Genomic DNA, 20,432 nt, shown 5'->3' on the forward strand with positions numbered 1-20,432 from the left:
TTAGGGAAGTGCAAATTAAAACCACGGGATGCTTTCAGTAACATCAGAAAGTTTTTTCATTTCAAAACAAGGACTGTGTCTGCAATGTTCTATGCTTCATCAAATTGCTATGTAAGCCATACTGTGTGTGTATATGTATATAAAACATCAGAATAGGTAAAATAATAAATGCAGACAAGGATGTGGAGAAACTGGATCACTTATACATTGCTTGTGGGAATATAAAATGATACATATGCTCTGGAAAAGTCTGGCAGTTAAAAAAACAAAAACAAAAAAACTAAACATGCAACTACCATATGACACAGTAATTGCACTCCAGGCATTTATCCCAAAGAAATGAAGATATATTCACACAAAAGTTCTCTTGGACAGCACTGCCCCAGACATTGAGGAGACATGTAAAAATTTTGAGCAAAGTTGGAAGTGATAAAATTATAATTTCCCACAAATCTCTGGGAAGAGTCTGATAGGCTGGAAACTGGTAGGGAAATTAGGATATCAATCAGGATATGTATCATCAGAAGTTGTGTTTGCAGAAATGAAGAATGGTGTGTGTGTGTGTGTGTGTGTGTGTGTGTGTGTGTGTGTGTGTGAGGGTTGAGGTCAAGGGTGGAACTACAGGCACGGAGTAGATAAGGAGGCTGAAGGAGGTAGAGTGCTTTTTATTTAGGAAAATGGGTGGATATTGATCCCATTCACTGAAATAGGAAACACCTTAGGAGTAGAATTTAAAAATTATTTTTGAGAAGATGGGGGTGATTGACGAATTCAGGTTATATCCATGTTAACTTCGAGATTGTGAGGGACATTTTAGTAAGTTGGACAATAGGCAGTTGGATACATAGATTTAGAAGAGTCATTCTCAAGGAACTTAGGGGGAACGTATGGTCAGGCCACTCAAGATGGCTGTTCTCTTGCTCTCTGTGTGTCCCCTGCTCGACCAGCACCTGCTGCACCTACACCCTACTCACATGACTGACCTTCCTTTGTACTTGCTCCAGGCCCCAGCTAGCGTTCTTATCAAAGCGGGGGAGGGGCATTCCCCTCTACTGGTTTCCCTGGTAACTAATGAGCCCACCTGACTTCTATTTCCCCTGTAACTGGTAGTCTCCCTCCCTTCCCTTCCCTTCACAGCGAAGACGGCCACCTTGTTCTGCCTGCCCTCCACCGCACACGGTGGGGTTTTGCTCCAGGACTTTGCTTCAGACGTGTGGTCTCCCGCATGCATTGATGTCTGTGTTGCTGACTCTGGGCTCTTTCTTTAGTCTTGAAGCTGGGCAAGCACACGACTTGTAGGCCTATGGGATGCAGCCCAACAGGGGAGATGCATTCATTGTTATGTGGATCTCTCATTACTTCCTTAAAATAAGTGCCTAGAAGTTAAATTGCTTTTTCAAAGAATATGAATTATATGTGGGGACTTTCTAAATTTCTTCTCCCCCTTCTCCCCACCACACACATTCCCTAGTGGTCCTTACGTTGCTGTGATGAACAAATGTTACTGACAGGCATGTACAGTACTCCACAGGTGTGGTCTGGTATTTTAAAATTCATTGGTTGGGAGACAGATTTCAGAGTTATATCCCTTTCTTTGTGGAAACCGGGACAACCCTCTGCTGCATTCCAAAGGCTTTGTAAATACTAAAGGTAGTACACATTTGCATCTTCATCAGTACAGGTCCCAGGCAAGAAAACAGAAATCAAATAAGGAATTCTAAACAGACAGCATTTGCTATGGAGAAATGTTGACGGCTAGAAGAGCATAAAGGGGAAGGTGAGATTAAATCAGAAATTCCTAACGGCAGGAAGTGGCTACTAGTCCTAGAGCTGGTAGAACAGAGGGTGGAGGTGGTATTATCAGAGCCCAAGAGCAAACGCTCTTTTGGGGATGCCACGTGAGTGTAGGGAAAGGGAAAACAGGACCACCAAGGAGGGGTTGCTGCAGCTGGTGCTGGACTTCGTAAAGGGCACAGCCACTCCCCTGGATACCAGAAGCAGAGAGGAAGAGAACTAAGGAACAATAGCTTTCCCATGTTCCGCCTTCTGATTTTCTGCCTGTGCAGAATTCTTGGCAGAATCTTACAGGAAGCCGTCTGACAAGGAAAGCTGGGAACTACAGTTTGCAAACTCCCAGCCCAACCATCGTCACAGAGCAGAGTTTAGGTGAGTATGGGGCTTAAATACCACCAGCACCTGCACTACACTTTACCAGGAAAAACATTTTTTCCTCCTTTAGATAGTAAACTCCCTAAAGAAAAACTGACTGATTTGGTTTTTGGTCTTTGATAGACTCAAGGGTCCATCACAGTGTCTGCCATATAAAATGCTCAATAAATATAATAAATTTTTGAGTGAACAAAATGTCTATTCACATCACTGATAAATGGTTCAAATCGGTACTCAACTTATCTGACTGGCAGGTGATGCAGCTGATTGTTAAAGAAACACACTTTAATTCATATGTACAAATTAGGATTGTCTTTTACAGTATAGGCCCCTTGGAAGTTAACATACTTTTTCCAACAGTGCTGCCATTACTCAAGGGATTTTTAGGACTCCTCTTTTGAAATTGCCTTTCAGAGCTAGTTCTTGAGAAAGACATGACAATTAGTAAGAGCCTCGTCTGCCCACTTTTGGCCTAGCCTGACCCACCTGCTTTTGATCTGGAGGATTTAATACTATTTTCAAAAATTAAATCCTCTCTCAAAGAACAGACCTGTTACTAATGTTGGTAAGTATGTGCCACAATTTCCAATTAAACTTGGGGCAACATGACGTCTTAGTCTACTTCTGCTACTTTGAATTTGGAATAAGATGACAAATATGGTGTATAATGGTAATAACTTAAGACTTTGGTCCTTGTTGCCTTCCTATGAAGAGAGGAGAATCATCACTGAGCCCCCCTGCCACAAGCAGGTAATTTCAGTAGGCTATTTGTTTTCATATCTCAGGGTTATTTCCAGCTAAGACAAATGCACAAGCACAAAAAGGGCCCCCGTAGCCTCTGACCTCTAGGACATGAACCAAGACATATTTTACTATCACCCTCCCACCTCTCTAAAGAATCCATGAAATGCATTATGGTAAAATAGGAAACTTCTCAAGGTCTAGTGAGTTGTGGAGAAGAGCACGGGCAGATGCAGTTGCTGTTCCCTGCCTCAAGTGGAAAGTGGTAATAAAAAGCTTAATGAACACTTGCATGGCGGGATGTGTTTGGCTGTTTATTCTTTCAATCTTCACAACTCTGTGAGGTAGGCACTCTTATCACTCCCATTTTACAAATGAGAAAACTAGAGGCTCATAGAGGTTGATTATCTAGCCAAGGCCACTCAGCTAGTAAACGACAGTCCAGGGTTCAAACCCCGCAATCTGACTCGCGTTAGTGCTTTCACGAAAAAACGGGTATCTGGCAATGTTTAAAACGTCAGAACTGGCAACTGGGGAACTAACGGAAAAGGGAATCAACCAAACGGCCCACCACTTGGCAACAGTGCTGACAGACCAAGGGAGCCTGAAGTCCCAGGAAGGGGCAAGTGAGGGGTCAAGCGATTCGCCCGCACAGCTCCGGCAGCCCCGGCTCTGGACGGCCGAAGCCTCCGGAGACGCCTCTGGCGCCGGTATCGCAGGACCCTCATTAGGCTCCTTCTAGGCAGCGGCAAATCGCGGGCGCCCAGAAGGAGGCGGGACTTCCGGGAGCGGTGGAGCCAAATTCCGGCCGCGCCGGAAACACCTATTGAGGAAAAAAGAGTGGGCAGACGTCGATTAAAGCTCCTGGAGAATTTTGTGTTCCACAGTCTCCGAAGAAAAATTGGGCGGGGATTCGTCCGCTCATTGCCAAGTTTTCGAGGCAGTGGAAAACAAGAGTTGGGACATGGACAGCCGCTTGCAGGAGATCCGGGAGCGGCAGAAGTTACGGCGACAGCTTCTCGCGCAGCAGGTCCGCGGCCCAGGGTGGGATCGCGAATGCGCGTGCGCGGCCGGCCTCTTACCTCCTCCCCCCTTTTCTGTCTCCTTACCGGCCGCGGTGCAGTCCTTTCTAGTCCCGCGACCTTAATCCCTGCGCCCGCCTACCTTCTTGTTCTCAACTCCCGGGGTACCCCGAATCTTTTCCTGTTTTACCTCGCGGTCATTGTGGTGGTGCTAAACCGAACGCCACGCTTCGTCTTCAGCAGCCGTTATAGAATGGCCGCCGAGTGGGGCTCAATGATGAGAATACAGTGGTCTTTGTGTATAAGTTACCGCAGTTCACGCAAAGAAAAGTGACTTGCTATCCTCCAGAATTTCTGTTCACTTTTTAAATGGTGGTTTGTGTCTTGCCTTTCTTCGTAATCAGCACCCGATTCTTGAGATTGTGGCTTCATTGTGGGCCAGGTTTACAGTATTTTCTCTGGGATAGTGTCTAACGACTGCATTGGTAGTAGCCTGAGTGTAAATTTTAGATTCTGCATGATGCGTATTGCAGTCGACTGTGTCGTGTACGGTATCCTTGTCCTCACCCGCAGCTAATGTTTGAATTCTTAATCTGCATCGGTCACAACAAATCTCTGAAATAGGTAATATTGTCTTCACTTATCGGATAATGAAACAGAGGCTCCAGAGGTTAATTTTTGCCCCGGCTCCTTCACCTCTGGGCCAGAAAATTGAACCCAGGTTTGTCTTTCCAAATCTTGGCTTCACTCCTTCTTGTGCGTGAATAAATTAACACTTGATTAGTAGAGTACACAAGCAGAAAATGTAGATGCACACCTCTGCTTAATTAAAATTAGAGGTTGTGTTTTACTTTCTGCCACTCAGACCGGTAAAAGGGATGGGGGAAATGCTCACAGGCTTGATGAGGCATCTTACTGTTATTTTTTTCAGTAATAAATTTTCGTTTTAGTACATGGAAATCTGAGACCTATCCTCTTTTATGATCTGATGAAAAGATTTATGGTACAGTGTTAAAAATGTGGGCGTTTAGGGAGTTCCCTGGTGGTCCAGTGGTTAGGACTCAGCGCTTTCACTGCTGTGGCCCGGGTTCTATCTGTGGTCGGGAACTAACATCCCACAAACGCGCGGCCAAAAAAAAGGGGGGCATTTGGAATCAGATCTGTTCCTGGCATAATGATTTTAGACAAATCAGGTATCTTTTCCAAGCCTTCCTTTTCCCAGTTTCTATTATGTTATCTTCAAAAATGTTCAGCAGCTCTTTGTTACCACCAAGATTCTTACTCTTTAGTTTTGAATTCGAACGTCTGTTTGACTCAGAATAGTCGTAAACAATGATTGGTTGAGTGTCTTACTATGTGCCAGGAGCTTTTGTAGACATTGGCAATTCAGCTATGAATAATAATAGGTGGTCCTACCCTCAGAGAGCTTACATACTGCGCAGAATTTAATAATGGCTGCCATTTATTAAGTCCTTTCTGTGTGTCAGGACTCTGCCACGCTTGTACATACATTACATTTGATCATACCAGTCAGATGCTATCTGTGTCTTATAGATGAAGAAAATAAAGCTCAGGGAATTTGTTATATGCTGAAGGCCGTAAACCTTTTGCATTTGCAGGCTGCAGTTTTAGGCCTTTTCAACACACCTTGCTGCTTCCTAGTACAGTTGGATAGGAACCTTTCCACCTAAGTAAGGATGTACAATATAATCAATGACAGACTTCCACTTTACCAACTAATTTCAGCCTTTCTTTCACTTACTTTTCTCTGTATGAACAAGACAGACTGGTTTATTACTCTCCAGAACATGATTTGTGCAGTACATACTTTATGATTTTTAAAAATTGTCCTTTCTTTCTGATTTCTGTCTATCCTCTGTGACAGCCCAGGTCAGAATTTTGTGATGAAACCTATTGTGATCTCCCTGGCTTAGGCTCTTCTCCCTCTGAGCATCCATTTTCCTTACTGTTGAGTCCACTACTGTATATTATTAACCATCATAAAGAATATAAACAGTTTGCGTGCAACGTCTTTGCATTTAATTCCTGTTGGCTTAATCTTCTATCCTAACTTTGTTTGTTGCCCAAAGTAAGTTTTTAATAAATTTTTGTTGGTTGATGATCTGTCAGAGTAGAGCACAACTCAAGTGTGTATAATTTGCTTGACTGACTTTTGGCTGCTGGATGAAGATATCGGATGTAGTATATAGGCCCAGACCATGATTGTGGCAATTGATGCTATCATCAACGATTTACACCTGTTTTTATTTAACTTGTAGCTTTGTTTCAAAAAATTATACGTGCTTTCAAATGATACCAAATTGTCATAATTATTCAAATAATATATTTAGTGGTACCACAATGGAAAGTCTGTTACTCCAGTCATTCCACAATTTTTTAAAAATGTTGGAGCATGAGAAGACAATTATATATGTAAGCACAATTTGATTTAAAGCATTTCTCTTGTAAAACATTGTATTCTGATTTACACCTTGGTAGAAAATCTCATTGGTTCATTCACATATTTATAAACATGTACTATAAGTCAGATGTTATAGTAGCTGCTGAACATACAGATACCAGCAGGACAGAGTTCTTCCCCTCAGTGAGCTAACATTTCAGTGGGGGAGAAGTAAACAAAAGTAAACTGATAAAGTAATTGAATTGTACAAATAAAAAATTGGAAGTTGTGATAGTGACCGTGAAACAAATAAATAAAAGTAAAACAAAAAGGATGTATTAAGTGCTATGATCTTAATGAGGAAATGAGGAGGTAAAAATAATGGAAAGGAGGCTACCTATTCTGTATATAGTGTTCATGGAAGGACCCTCAGAGGAAATGTACTCATCTGAGATTTGAAGGGAGTGGAGTCAGTCTTGGGAAGAAGGTTAGAAAGCATTCCACCTATGGGAATAAATGTGTTTTCTGACTGAAGAGAATAGGGGTCAGGAAGATTTTATGGAGGAGTTAAAATATCAGGAACAGTTGATATATTGGAAGAGATTTATCATTGAGGAAACCTTAGGGGAGTCAAGAAGTGGGTAGTCTAAAGAGGCAGTGGTAATTGTTAAAGATCAAGGCTGGGGACTTGCAGCTCTAATATTGTAGTGTGCCTTCTCACCTTTCTTGAGCTAAGGGATTATTTAATGCAGATTTCCTCATGCCCTTTGTGTGCTTAAAAATATTAAGTGGTTCCTCATGGCCTGTAAATTGCATTCTATATTTCTTGGTTTGGCTTTTAAAGTTTTCCATGAATTGATCCCACACTGTGTAGCCAGGCTTATCTCAACTAGTGATTTGTTTACATTTGTTGTATTTTGCAAAATTTCCCGAACTGCCAACCCGAATTTGCATGACTATGTTTCAGGTTTTTGTAAAGTTTAGTATTGTGCCTATAATCATTATAAAGACTTGGCTTGAATAAAACTGAAAAGGTATTTATTACAGCATGGAATAAATAAGGTACAATACGTGAGCCGATGTATGCAAAGTGTTTAATGTAGTGCCTGTCACACTATAAACCCTATATGTTAGCTGCTTTTTTTGTTGTTTTGTTATTGCTACTGCTGCTAAATTGTTTTATTATTTGCTTTAAAAGTAGAAGATTGGCTCAAGTTAATTGTTTTAATTTCAAAATAACTGAAAACATAAAATACTTTTCAGCTGGCAAAATCATTCTTAATTAACATGGTTTTTTGCTCCAAGGTGTTTTCTGTTTTTCCTGCAAGGTAATTCGTCCATTTGCCTGCTGCAGTAGTTATGGGTTTTGTTTTGTTTTTTTAATACTTGATGTATTAAATGCTGCTACAAATGACTAGGAAGGCTATTCAGTACACTGTCATCTAATTTTTGGTTTTTGCCTTTTCTCAGTTGGGAGCTGAAAGTGCTGACAGTATTGGTGCTGTGTTAAATAGCAAAGATGAGCAGAGAGAAATTGCTGAAACAAGAGAAACTTGCAGGTCAGTTGAATAATTTTTTTTTTAGTGACGTTAATATTTGTGAAAGGATCACTGTTTTAATAAACAATAATCCTAAGTATGAAGTGTGTTGTTATAAGCATCAGTGTATAGATTTAGGAAACATTGGTTTTTATTGTTAGTTCATGAATTATGAAATACTTACTATCTGAAGACAGTAAGTTTTCAATTATAAAGTAGTTAGAAAATGGAATGTTAGGCTAGGAGTTAGCTTATATGCCATATATAATTTTATTTTTAAAATCCTTATTAAAAAAACACAGTTTGCCCTAAAAGTGGTATTGATTTGATAGTTCATAAAGCATTTAGAATTTTTCAGTGTTGTAGTTATCAATTTTTTTTTATTGGAGTGTAATTACTTTACAGTGTTGTGTTAGTTTCTGCTGTACAGTGAAGTGAATCAGCTATATGTATACATATATCCCCTCCCTCTTGGACCTCCCTCCCACCCCCTCCTATCCCACCCATCTAGGTCATCACAGAGCACCAAGCTGAGCTCCCTGTGCTATACAGCAGGTTCCCACTAGCTATCTGTTTTACACATGGTAGTGAACATATGTCAGTCCTAATCTCCCAGTTCATCCCACCGTCCCCTTCCCTCTGCCCCCTGTGTCCACCCATCCATTCTCTACATCTTTGTCTCTATTCCTGCCCTGCAAATAGGTTCATCTGTACCATTTTCTAGATTTCACATATATGTGTTAATATATGGTATTTATTTTTCTCTTTCTGACTTACTTCACTCTGTATGACAGACTCTAAGTCAATCCACATCTCTACAAATGACCCAATTTCATTCCTTTTTATGGCTGAGTAATATTCCACTGTATATATGTACCACATCTTCTTTATCCATTCGTCTGTTGATGGGCATTTAGGTTGTTTCCATGACCTGGCTATTGTAAATAGTGCTGCAATGAACATTGGGGTGCATGTGTCTTTTTGAATTATAGTTTTCTCAGGGTATATGCCCAGTAGTGGGATTGCTGGGTCATATGGTAGTTCTATTTTTGGTTTTTTAATGAATGTCCATACTGTTCTCCATAGTGGCTGTATCAAATTACATTCCTACCAACAGTGCCAGAGGGTTCCCTTTTCTCCACACCCTCTCCAGCATTTACTGTTTATAGATTTTTTTGATGATGGCCATTCTGACTGGTGTGAGGTGATACCTCATTGTCGTTTTGATTTGCATTTCTCTAATAATTAGTGATGTTGAGCATCTTTTCATGTGCCTCTTGGCCACCTGTATGTCTTGTTTGGTGAAATGTCTGTTTAGGTCTTCCACCCATTTTTCAATTGGGTTATCTGTTTTTTTGATATTGAGCTGCCTGAGTTGTTTGTATATTTTGGCGATTAATCCTTTGTCAGTTGCTTCATTTGCAAATATTTTCTCCCATTCTGAGGGTTGTCTTTTCATCTTGTTTATGGTTTTCTTTGCTGTGCAAAAGCTTTTAAGTTTCATTAGGTCTCATTTGTTTGTTTATTTTTATTACTCTAGGAGGTGGGTCAAAAAAGATCTTGCTGTGATTTATGTCAAAGAGTGTTTTTCCTACATTTTCCTCTCAGAGTTTTATGGTGTCCAGTCTTACATTTAGGTCTTTAACCCATTTTGAGTTTATTTTTGTGTATGGTGTTAGGTAGTGTTCTGATCTCATTCTTTTACATGTAGTGTCCAGTTTTCCCAGCACCACTTATTGAAGAGGCTGACTTTTCTCCATTGTATATTCTTGCCTCCTTTATCAAAGATAAGGTGACCATAGGTGTGTGGGTTTATCTCTGGGCTTTCTATCCTGTTCCACTGATCTATATTTCTTTTTTTGTGCCAGTACCATACTGTCTTGATTACTGTAGCTTTGTAGTTTAGTCTGAAGTTGGGAGCCTGGTTCCTCCAGTTCTATTTTTCTTGCTCAAGATTGCTTTGGCTATTTGGCATCTTTTCTGTTTCCATATAAATTGTAAAATTCTTTGTTCTGATTCTGTGAAAAATGCCTTTAGTAATTTGATAGGGATTGCATTGAATCTGTAGATTGCTTTGGGTAGTATAGTCCTTTTCACCATATTGATTCTTCAGATCCAAGAACATGGTATATCTCTCCATCTGTTTGTGTCATGTTTGATTTCTTTCATCAGTGTTTTATAGTTTTGTGAGTACAAGTCTTTTGCCTCATTAGGTAGGTTTATTCCTAGGTATTTTATTCTTTTTGTTGCATTGGTAAATGGGATTGTTTCCTTAATTTATTTTTCTGATCTTTTGTAGTTAGTGTATAGGAATGCCAGAGATTTCTGTGCATTAATTTTGTATCCTGTACCAAATTCATTGATTAGCTCTAGTAGTTTTCTGGTGGCATCTGTAGGATTTTTCTATGTATATTATCATGTCATCTGCAAACAGCAACGGTTTTATTTCTTCTTTTCCAATTTGTATTCCTTTTTTAAAAAAATATTTATTTATTTATTTTTTGCTGTGTTGGGTCTTCGTTGATGTGCACAGGCTTTCTCTACTTGCGGCGAGCAGGGGCTACTCTTCATTGCAGTGCGTGGGCTTCTCATTGTGGTGGCTTCTCTTGTTGCGGAGCATGGGCTCTAGGCACATGGGCTTCATTAGTTGTGGCTCGTGTGCTCTAGAGCGCAGGCTCAGTAGTTGTGGCGCATGGGCTTCGTTGCTCTGCGGCATGTGGGATCTTCCCGGCCCAGGGCTCGAACCCGTGTCCCCTGCATTGGCAGGTGGATTCTTAACCACTGTGCCACCAGGGAAGTCCCTCCGATTTGTATTCCTTTTATTTCTTTTTCTTTTCTGATTGCCGTGGCTAGGACTTCCAAAACTATGTTGAATAATAGCGGTGAGAGTGGACATCCTTGTCTTGTTCCTCATCTTAGAGGAAATGCTTTCAGTTTTTCACCATTGAGAATGATGTTTGCTGTGGGTTTGTCGTATATGTCCTTTATTATGTTGAGGTAGGTTCCCTCTATGCCCATGTTCTGGAGAGTTTTTATCTTAAATGGGTGTTAATTTTGTCAAATTTTTATCGAATTTTTTCTGCATCTATTGAGATGATCATATGGTTTTTATTCTTTTAATTTGTTGATATGGTGTATCACATTGATTGATTTGCATATATTCAAGAATCCTTGCATCCCTGGGATAAATCCCACTTGATCATGGTGTATGATCCTTTTAATGTGTTGTTGGATTCTGTTTGCTAGTATTTTGTTGAGGATTTTTGCATCTATATTCATGAGTGATATTGGTCTGTAATTTTTTTTTTTTTGTAGTATCTTTGTCTGGTTTTGGTATCAGGGTGATGGTGACCTCATAGAATGAGTTTGGGAGTTTTCCTTCCTCTGCAATTTTTTGGAAGAGTTTGAGAAGGATGGGTGTTAGCTCTTCTCTAAATGTTTGATAGAATTCACCTGTGAAGCCATCTGGTCCTGGACTTTTGTTTGTTGGAAGATTTTTAATCACAGTTTCAATTTCATTCCTTGTGATTGGTCTGTTTATATTTTCTGTTTCTTCCTGGTTCAGTCTGGGAATTTTTTACCTTTCTAAGAATTTGTCCATTTCTTCCAGGTTGTCCATTTTATTGGCATATAGTTGCTTGTAGTAGTCCCTTATGGTCTTTTATAGAACATCAGTTTTGCTCAAGACAGATTAGAATGATACATAACGTAGAAGTTTCTTTTTGTCATACATACTTTATAAAAGCTTAGTTTCTTATTTGTTTGCTTTCTCATAAAAATAAAGTACAGATTATTCATCAGGTTGTGATACTTTTAAGATTTATAAACTGGGTGAATAGATACTGTTTAGTCAGGAAAAATTTGCCTTGTTCTGCCTTGTTTTTATAATTGGTTCTTTAATATTATTAATGGATACATTTATACATCTTGTATATATTTGTGAGTGATATTTCAGTTTTAATTTTCAGGGCTTCCTATGATACCTCTGCTCCAAATGCAAAACGTAAGTATCAGGATGAAGGAGAGACAGATGAAGACAAAATGGAAGAATATAAGGCAAGTAGAGAATGGGACAATTTTATGGTCAAAAAGAAAATAAGTCCTTACAATCCATAGAGTCTTACCCAGGAAAACAAAATTTGACAGAAGCTGAATTTTGACAGAATACTGAATAATTGTTGGTAGTGTGTATGTAAATTAAGACATTTATATCAGTTTAACACAAGAAGTATGTGGATTAAATTAGATGATGTATATAAAGCACTTAGCATAATGCCTAGTAAGCACTAGGTGATAGCATTCTTAAATAAGAGTAAGGAGGTAGATATATCAGAAACTTTGGATAATTCGATCATATTTTGAGAGGCTACAATACTGTCTTTTTTTGAGTTGCATTATTCCATGTTAACAATATAGGATAGTCACATTGAAATATTTTGAGAACTCATGGGCTAGACAGCAGTGTAGAACCATTTCTGACAGAGGCCCAAGGCAAAAACCCAGCTTCTCAACTTGTAATTACAATATGTAGTTGAAAAGAAAGAAAGTTAAGGACGAAAAAACCTACCTCCATTTTTTTCAAATTAATTGTCATACAACTATATTCAATAGAGAAGAGAATAAATAGTTTCAGTAAATCTTTAGGTATAATTAATTTCATAAATATTCTCTTGTGTGTTGGTTGCATTTGATATATCCTTTTATATAAAAACTATTTGTGATTATATTAGGTCAAACCATATACAGTTTCTGGTGTTTTAGCATTTTTGACTTATAAAATAGCAGTTTCATATGGTTTGATCTAGTAGAAATAAAATTGCCCCATTGGTGGTCGTATCTTTCATGATTTGAGCTAAATTCTAATATTTAAGGTATTATATCAGAGATGAATAATCCTAGATAACTTAGTCAACAAAATTAGTAGCTATAGACAATTATTACTGATGAGAATGAAAAAGAAACATTTATCTTATATATTATAAACATAACTAGTTACAGCTAATGATGGGAAAGCAAAAACTTCAATTTTTTTGTTTTTTAGATTAAAAAAAATTTTTTTTTAATTTGTATTTTATTTAATTAATTATTTATTTATTTGGCTGCATCGGGCCTTAGTTGTGGCATGTGGGCTCTTCATTGCTGCGCGTGGGCTTCTCTCTAGCTGTCGGGCGCGTGCACGGGCTTAGTTGCCCCATGGCATGTGGGATCTTAGTTCCCCACGGCACATGGGATCTTAGTTCCCCGACCAGGGATCCAACCTGCATCCCCTGTATTAGAATGCGGATTCTTAACCACTGGACCACCAGGGAAGTCCTGACTTCAATGTTTGACTTTAACAGTAATTTGAAAACTTTATTGTATCTTAGGGAAAGAAAATATTTATATGAGTCTTAATACTCGAGATATCATAATATGTAAGATACTCCTCTTATACATAAAATGTATACTTCCTTTTCCAAGGATGAATTAGAAATGCAACAGGAGGATGAGAATTTGCCATATGAAGAAGAGATTTACAAAGATTCTAGTACTTTTCTTAAGGTAAATAAATAATTTTCAAGTCCATAACTGTTCACATTTTAGCTCTATGCCTGAAAAGATTTTAAATACTTGTTTTCAAGATTTTTTCAGTTATTGAGGGATCATTATTATAAAATAAAGGTGATTTAAAATTATTCATGAAATATTCTTCTGATGCTTGGCTATTTAGGATGAGATAATGCTTTATTAATGTCTGTAGATACTGAATTGTAATACTATTATTTTAATAGTGATGTTTTCTGGTTTTTTTAATGTCAATTAACTTATATTTTGTATGTCCTCATAATAAAAAATAAAGTACAGAGTTAGTGTATCTGCCATCAGAGCGAGTGCTATTAATTTAATTTTGATGTTTTCTTTAGGGAACACAGAGTTTAAATCCCCATAATGATTACTGCCAACATTTTGTAGACACCGGACATAGACCTCAAAATTTCATCAGAGATGTAGGTATGTCAGATTTGTTGGGAATATGCTGTTGCTAGCTGTTGATTACATGCATGTAATTTATCCATTTTGTGGTTTATTTCTAACAAAATTATTTTTCCTGGCTGGGCTTCCCCTTTCCATTCTTAGTTCTTCTAGTCCACTCTCTTTTTCCATCAAGCAGTGTTACTTTTTTCCTTCTTCCTTCCATCTTCCCTTCATTTTGGTTCTGTAACTATCCCTCATTTTTTTTTTATTATTATTTATTTATTTATGGCTGTGCTGGGTCTTCGTTTCCGTGCGAGGGCTTTCTCTAGTTGCGGCAAGTGGGGGCCACTCTTCATCGCAGTGCGCGGGCCTCTCACTATCACGGCCTCTCTTGTTGCGGAGCACAGGCTCCAGACGCGCAGGCTCAGTAATTGTGGCTCACGGGCCTGGTTGCTCTGCGGCATGTGGGATCTTCCCAGACCAGGGCTCGAACCCGTGTCCCCTGCATTGGCAGGCAGATTCTCAACCACTGCGCCACCAGGGAAGCCCACTATCCCTCATTTTTATTTTGCCTTCATTTATTCCTTCGATGCTCTTCCTTTCTTTATGCAAATCTGATTCTCTTACTTATATTATTTTCCTTTTCTCTAAAGAATTTCTTTTAACATTTCTTTCAGGGCAGGCCTGTTGGCAACAAATTCGGTCAGTTTTTGTTTGCCTGAGAAAGTCTTTATTTTTCCTTTACTTTTGAAAGATTAATTTTGCAAAATACAGAATTCTAGATTGGTGTTTTCTTTCTTTCAACACTTTAAGTATTTTACTTCACCCTCTTCTTGCTTGCTTGTTTCTGAGAAGTTGGGTATAATTCTTAACTTTGTTCCTCAATAGGTTTGGTATTTTTTTTTTTTCTGGTTTCTTTCAGAATTTATTCGTTAGCTTTGATTTTCTGTAGTTTGAAAATGACGTGTGTAGGTATAGCTGGGTTTTGTTTGCTTTGGGGTTTGATGTCTGACATTATTTTGGGAAAATTCTCAGTCATTATTATTTCAAATATTTCTTCTGTTCCTCTTTCTGTTTTTTCTCCTTCTTATATTTCCATTACACATTATACCTTTTGTAGTTATCCCACATTCCGTATACAGTCCGGCTTTTTTTTTTTTTTCCTCCAATTTTTGTTCTATTTACTTTTCAGTTTTAGAGGTTTCCATTGAGATATCATCAAGCTCAGAATCTTTTCTCAGCTGTGTCCAGTCTACCGATAAGCTTACCAAAGGCATTATCCCTACATTTTAAAAAAACAGCTTGACTGAGATAATTCATGTACTATACAGTTCACCCATTTAAAGAATATAATTCAGTTTTTTAAGAATATCTATAGATTTGTGCAACCATTGCCACAATCTAATTTTAGAACTTTTTTTAAAAATTGAGGTATCGTCAATTTACAATATTATATAAGTTTTGGGTGTACAAATAGTGGTTTACAATTATTAAAGATTATATTCCATTTATAGTTATTATAAAATATTGGCTGTATTTTCTCTGCTGTACTACAATATATCCTTGTAGCTTATTTATTATATACATAGAAGTTTTTTTTTAAATTTTATTTTATATATATATTTTTAAATAAATTTATTTTATCTTATTTATTTTATTTTTGGCCATGTTGGGGCTTCGTTGCTGCACGTGGGCTTTTCTCTGGTTGCGGAGAGTGGGGCCACTCCTCATTGCGGTGTGCCGTCTTCTCATTGCGATGGCTTCTCTTGTTGCGGAGCACATGCTCTAGGCACGTGAGCTTCAGTAGTTGTGGCTCGCAGGCTCTAGAGTGCAGGCTCAGTAGTTGTGGTGCACGGGCTTAGTTGCTCCGCGGCATGTGGGATCTTCCTGGACCAGGGCTTGAACCCATGTCCCCTGCATTGGCAGGCAGATTCTTAACCACTGCACCACCAGGGAAGCCCTACATAGAAGTTTGTACTTCTTAATCCCCTCCCCCTATTTTGCTCTCCCCATTTCCCTCTCCCCCTGGTAACCACTAGTTTCTTCTCTTTATCTGTGAGTCTGTTTCTTTTTTGTTATATTCACTAGTTTTATTTTTTAGATTCCACGTATAAGTGATAATATACAGTATTTGTCTTTCTCTGTCTGACTTATTTCACTAAGCATAACACCCTCCAATCCATCCATGTTTTGCAAAAGGCAAAATTTCACTTTTTTTTTATGGCTGAGTAGTAATTGTGTGTGTGTGTGTGTGTATACACCACATTGTATGTGTGTGTGTGTGTGTGTGTGTGTATATATATATATATATATATGTAGCACATTGTCTTTATCCATTTACCTTTGCTGGACACTTAGGTTGCTTCCATTTCTTGGCTATTGTAAATAATGCTGCTAAGAACATTGGGGTGCGTGTATCTTTTTGAATTAGTGTTTTCATTTTCTTCGGATGTATACCCAGGAATGGAGTTGCTGGATCATGTGGTAGTTCTATTTTTAGTTTTTTTGAGAAACCTCCATACTGTTTTCCACAGTGGCTGCACCGATTTACATTCCTACCAACAGTGTACAAGTCCCCTTTCTCCACATCCTTAGAACATTTTCATCTCCCCTAAAGAAATTCAGTACTCATTAGCAGTCAATTCCTATTCCTTCTCCCACAGTTGCCCCCCAGCCTTAAGTAATCATTAATTGACTATTGTCTCTATCAGTTTGCCTATTCTAGACATTTCATATAATTGGACTCATACAATATGTGATATTTTGTGACTGGGCTTTTTTCACTTAACATGTTTTCAGGGGCCATTGATGTTGCAGCATATTATCAGTACTTCATTTCTTTTTATTGCCAAATATTCCATTGTATGTACATACCACATTTCATTTATCTATTCATTTGTGTTGTTTCCACTTTTTGATTGTTATAAACTCTGCTGCTGTGAATATTCATGTAAAGCTTTTGTGTGAATGTATGCTTTCATTTCTCTTCGGTATATACCTGGGAGTGGAATTGCTGGGTCATGTGGTAATTCTATGTTTAACTTTTTGAGGAACTGCCCAAATGTTTTTCAGAGCAGCTGTACCATTTACATTCCTACCAACAATATGTGAGGCTTCCAGTTTCTTACCACCCTTGACATTTTATTATGTCTTTTTAATTATAGCCATCCTAGTGGTATGAAGTAGTATTTCATTGCGGTTTTGATCTACATTTCCCTAGTGACTAATGATATTAAGAATCTTTTCCTATGCTTATTTTTTCCACTTAAATACCTACTTTAGAGAGATGTCTAAACCCTGCTTATTTTTTAATTGATAATTTGTCTTTTTATTATTATATTGTAAGAGTTGTTTATATATTCTCAGTACAAGTCCTTTATCAGATGTATGATTTGCAAATATTTTCTCCCATTCTGTGGGTTGTCTTTCTTTTGGGCACACTGCGGCTTGCGGGATCTTAGTTCCCCGACCAGGGATTGAACCCACGCCCTTGGCAGTGAGAGCGCAGAGTCCTAACCACCGGACTGCCAGGGAATTCCTGTCTTTTCACTTTCTTGTTGGTACCATTTGCAACACAAAAATTTTAATTTTGATGTAATCCAATTTATTTTTTCCTTTCTTGTTTGTAAGCAACATGTAGAAACTGATTTTAATGTTTTCACAGGCAAAATTTAGATGTAGCACAAAAAGTTATGATAATGGTAAGTGAAATAGGCCAGTCACAGGATGGCAAATATGCATGCACTTATAGAGGTACCTAAAATAGTATGTGTATATAAATACATAACACTTTTATGAGGTACCTGGAATATAGTCAATCTCATAGAAGCAGAGAATGCAGCAGTGATTGTCGGGCTAGAGAGAGGAAAATGGGGAGTTGTTGTTCAATTGGTATAAAATTTCAGTTATGCAAGATAAATTTTTTCTGTAGATCTGCTGTATAGCAAATTGTCTGTAGTCAGCAATACTGTTGACTATAGTCAGCAATACTTAAAATTTAAGAGGGATTGTGTCCATAAAGTGTAGCCACTTAATTTAAGATCATCAGTAGTAAAGAAAAGAAATCCTCATTTTCTCTGCTTTGGGTAACTGTCTAAGAAACTAAGTAAAAATTTTAACAATCACTAGATTCTTTGGGAGAAAGACTTTTTTTAGTAAAAAGAAAACGAAAAAAGCATGATTGAGAGAAAAAATTTTCTTTTCCTGAGAACAGAATGGCTAAATTTGATGCTATAAGCAGGTTAGTTAATTTAATAAATTTGAGAAATTAAATGGTTAATTGACTTGATCTGGGCTTTAGAACATCTGGGAGTTTGCCTGCATGTGGGATTAGGGTCACTGGGTATATAAAATGTATATATGCATTGCTTAAAAGTCCTCAGACTTTTTTAAAAGGATGTGCAGATGAAGAGGTGGTTGTGTATTGCTTTGTTCTGTGCAGGCTCGTCACGTCTGAATGCACTGATGTTCCTTTGTATTGAAATTTGGAATTTACTCTGTTTCCTCTTCAGGTTTGGCTGACAGATTTGAAGAATACCCTAAACTGAGGGAGCTCATCAGGCTGAAGGATGAGTTAATAGCTAAATCTAACACTCCTCCTATGTAAGTGGGGTTTTTTGTTCCCAACTCAGCCTTAAAATATTAGTCTTTTTATTATGGAACCTCTTTTCTGTTTGAAAAAAATTCGCCATCTTTTTTTTTCTTCTGTATTTTATGGATTTATTGAAAACATTAACATATTGACCATTTATACATTTTTTTTTAAACATCTTTATTGGAGTATAATTGCTTTACAATGGTGTGTTAGTTTCTGCTTTATAACAAAGTGAATCAGTTATACTTATGTTCCCATATCTCTTCCCTCTTGCATCTCCCTCCCTCCCACCCTCCCTATCCCACCCCTCTAGGTGGTCACAAAGCACCGAGCTGATCTCCCTGTGCTATGCAGCTGCTTCCCACTAGCTATCTATTTTACATTTGGTAGTGTATATATGTCCATGCCACTCTCTCACCCTGTTACATCTCACCCCTCCCCTTCCCCATATTCTCAAGTCCATTCTCTAGTAGGTCTGTGTCTTTATTCCCGTCTTGCCACTAGGTTCTTCATGACCTTTTTTTTTTTTCCTTAGATTCCATATATATGTGTTAGCATACGGTATTTGTTTTTCTCTTTCTGACTTACTTCACTCTGTATGACAGACTCTAACTCCATCCACCTCACTACAGATAACTCAATTTCGTTTCATTTCATGGCTGAGTAATATTCCACTGTATATATGTGCCACATCTTCTTTATCCATTCATCTGTTGATGGACACTTAGGTTGCTTCCATGTCCTGGCTATTGTAAATAGAGCTGCAATGAACATTTTGGTACATGACTCTTTTTTATTTATTTATTTATTTATTTATTTATTTATTTATGGCTGTGTTGGGTCTTCGTTTCTGTGCTAGGGCTTTCTCTAGTTGTGGCAAGCGGGGGCCACTCTTCATCGTGGTGCGCGCACCGCGCCTCTCACTATCGCAGCCTCTCTTGTTGCGGAGCACAGGCCCAGACGCGCAGGCTCAGTAATTGTGGCTCATGGGCCCAGTTGCTCCACGGCATGTGGGATCTTCCCAGACCAGGGCTCGAACCCGTGTCCCCTGCATTGGCAGGCAGATTCTCAACCACTGTGCCACCAGGGAAGCCCACATGACTCTTTTTGAATTATGGTTTTCTCAGGGTATATGCCCAGTAGTGGGATTGCTGGGTCATATGGTAGTTCTATTTTCAGTTTTTTAAGGAACCTCCATACTGTTCTCCATAGTGGCTGTATCAATTTACATTCCCACCAACAGTGCAAGAGTGTTCCCTTTTCTCCAAAAAATTCACCATCTTTGTAAGGTTAACGCACTCTCTTTCTTCTGTATAGTAATATATATTAGTTTGAAACTGCAGTGCTGAGTACACAGTAGGTTCTCATTTAATTTATTTTCAGTTTTCTAGATAATTTACTTTAAATTACTAATTTAAATTTTTTTTCTTAGAAAATCATATTTGTTGTATTCCTGACTATCTTAAAATGTTTTTAAATGACTTTTCTTCTCAAAATTTATTTATTGAAGAAAGTTAGAAAACTTAGGGAAAGTAAGAAAATGAAAGTTAATTATAACTCAGCAACCAGAGATGCTATTAACATTTTGGAATACAAAAGTTCATTTTAACCTTTGCTAAACAGACTAATGTTTCCCTAAAAAAATGTGTTTAAGGTCTTTGAAATTGGAGACTGTTTATTTCATATTTAGCTTACTTTGAACATTTTGTACATTTAACAGTTTGCTAAAATGTATACTGTTAATGATTAGAAGAACCACAAAGAAGTCTGAGTTTGTGGCGAAAATTTTAGCAGACTAATATTCATCCTATTTAAAAATACTCTTACATTTAAAGTATTTTATATTTATATTTAAAATACTTTCTTACTATGTGGAAATAACCATTAAGTAAAGGCTAGTAGTAATTTATACTAAGTAGCTAGAAAAGAGTTAAACAATATTACTAAGGCACAAACTAATGAAAGAAAATTATGTCCATTTTTAGAAACTTTTTTAGAGGGAGGAATTTAAA

At 37.9% G+C, this 20,432-nt stretch overlaps 1 protein-coding gene across 1 annotated transcript in view; it reads left to right on the forward strand.

The window, feature by feature from the left end:
* Positions 1-3,728: 3,728 nt before the first annotated feature.
* The window catches only part of METTL14 (methyltransferase 14, N6-adenosine-methyltransferase subunit), a 32,250-nt gene continuing 15,546 nt past the window's right edge, over positions 3,729-20,432 (forward strand). The window contains exons 1-6 of the mRNA XM_007172424.2: positions 3,729-3,940; positions 7,804-7,892; positions 11,840-11,927; positions 13,332-13,412; positions 13,775-13,862; positions 18,338-18,428. Of these exons, the coding sequence (XP_007172486.2) occupies positions 3,875-3,940; positions 7,804-7,892; positions 11,840-11,927; positions 13,332-13,412; positions 13,775-13,862; positions 18,338-18,428 (503 nt within the window). The 5' untranslated portion in view covers positions 3,729-3,874. The remainder of the gene's footprint in view (positions 3,941-7,803; positions 7,893-11,839; positions 11,928-13,331; positions 13,413-13,774; positions 13,863-18,337; positions 18,429-20,432) is intronic.

Source organism: Balaenoptera acutorostrata, chromosome 5, assembly GCF_949987535.1.
Source record: "Balaenoptera acutorostrata chromosome 5, mBalAcu1.1, whole genome shotgun sequence".
Taxonomy (NCBI): domain Eukaryota; kingdom Metazoa; phylum Chordata; class Mammalia; order Artiodactyla; family Balaenopteridae; genus Balaenoptera; species Balaenoptera acutorostrata.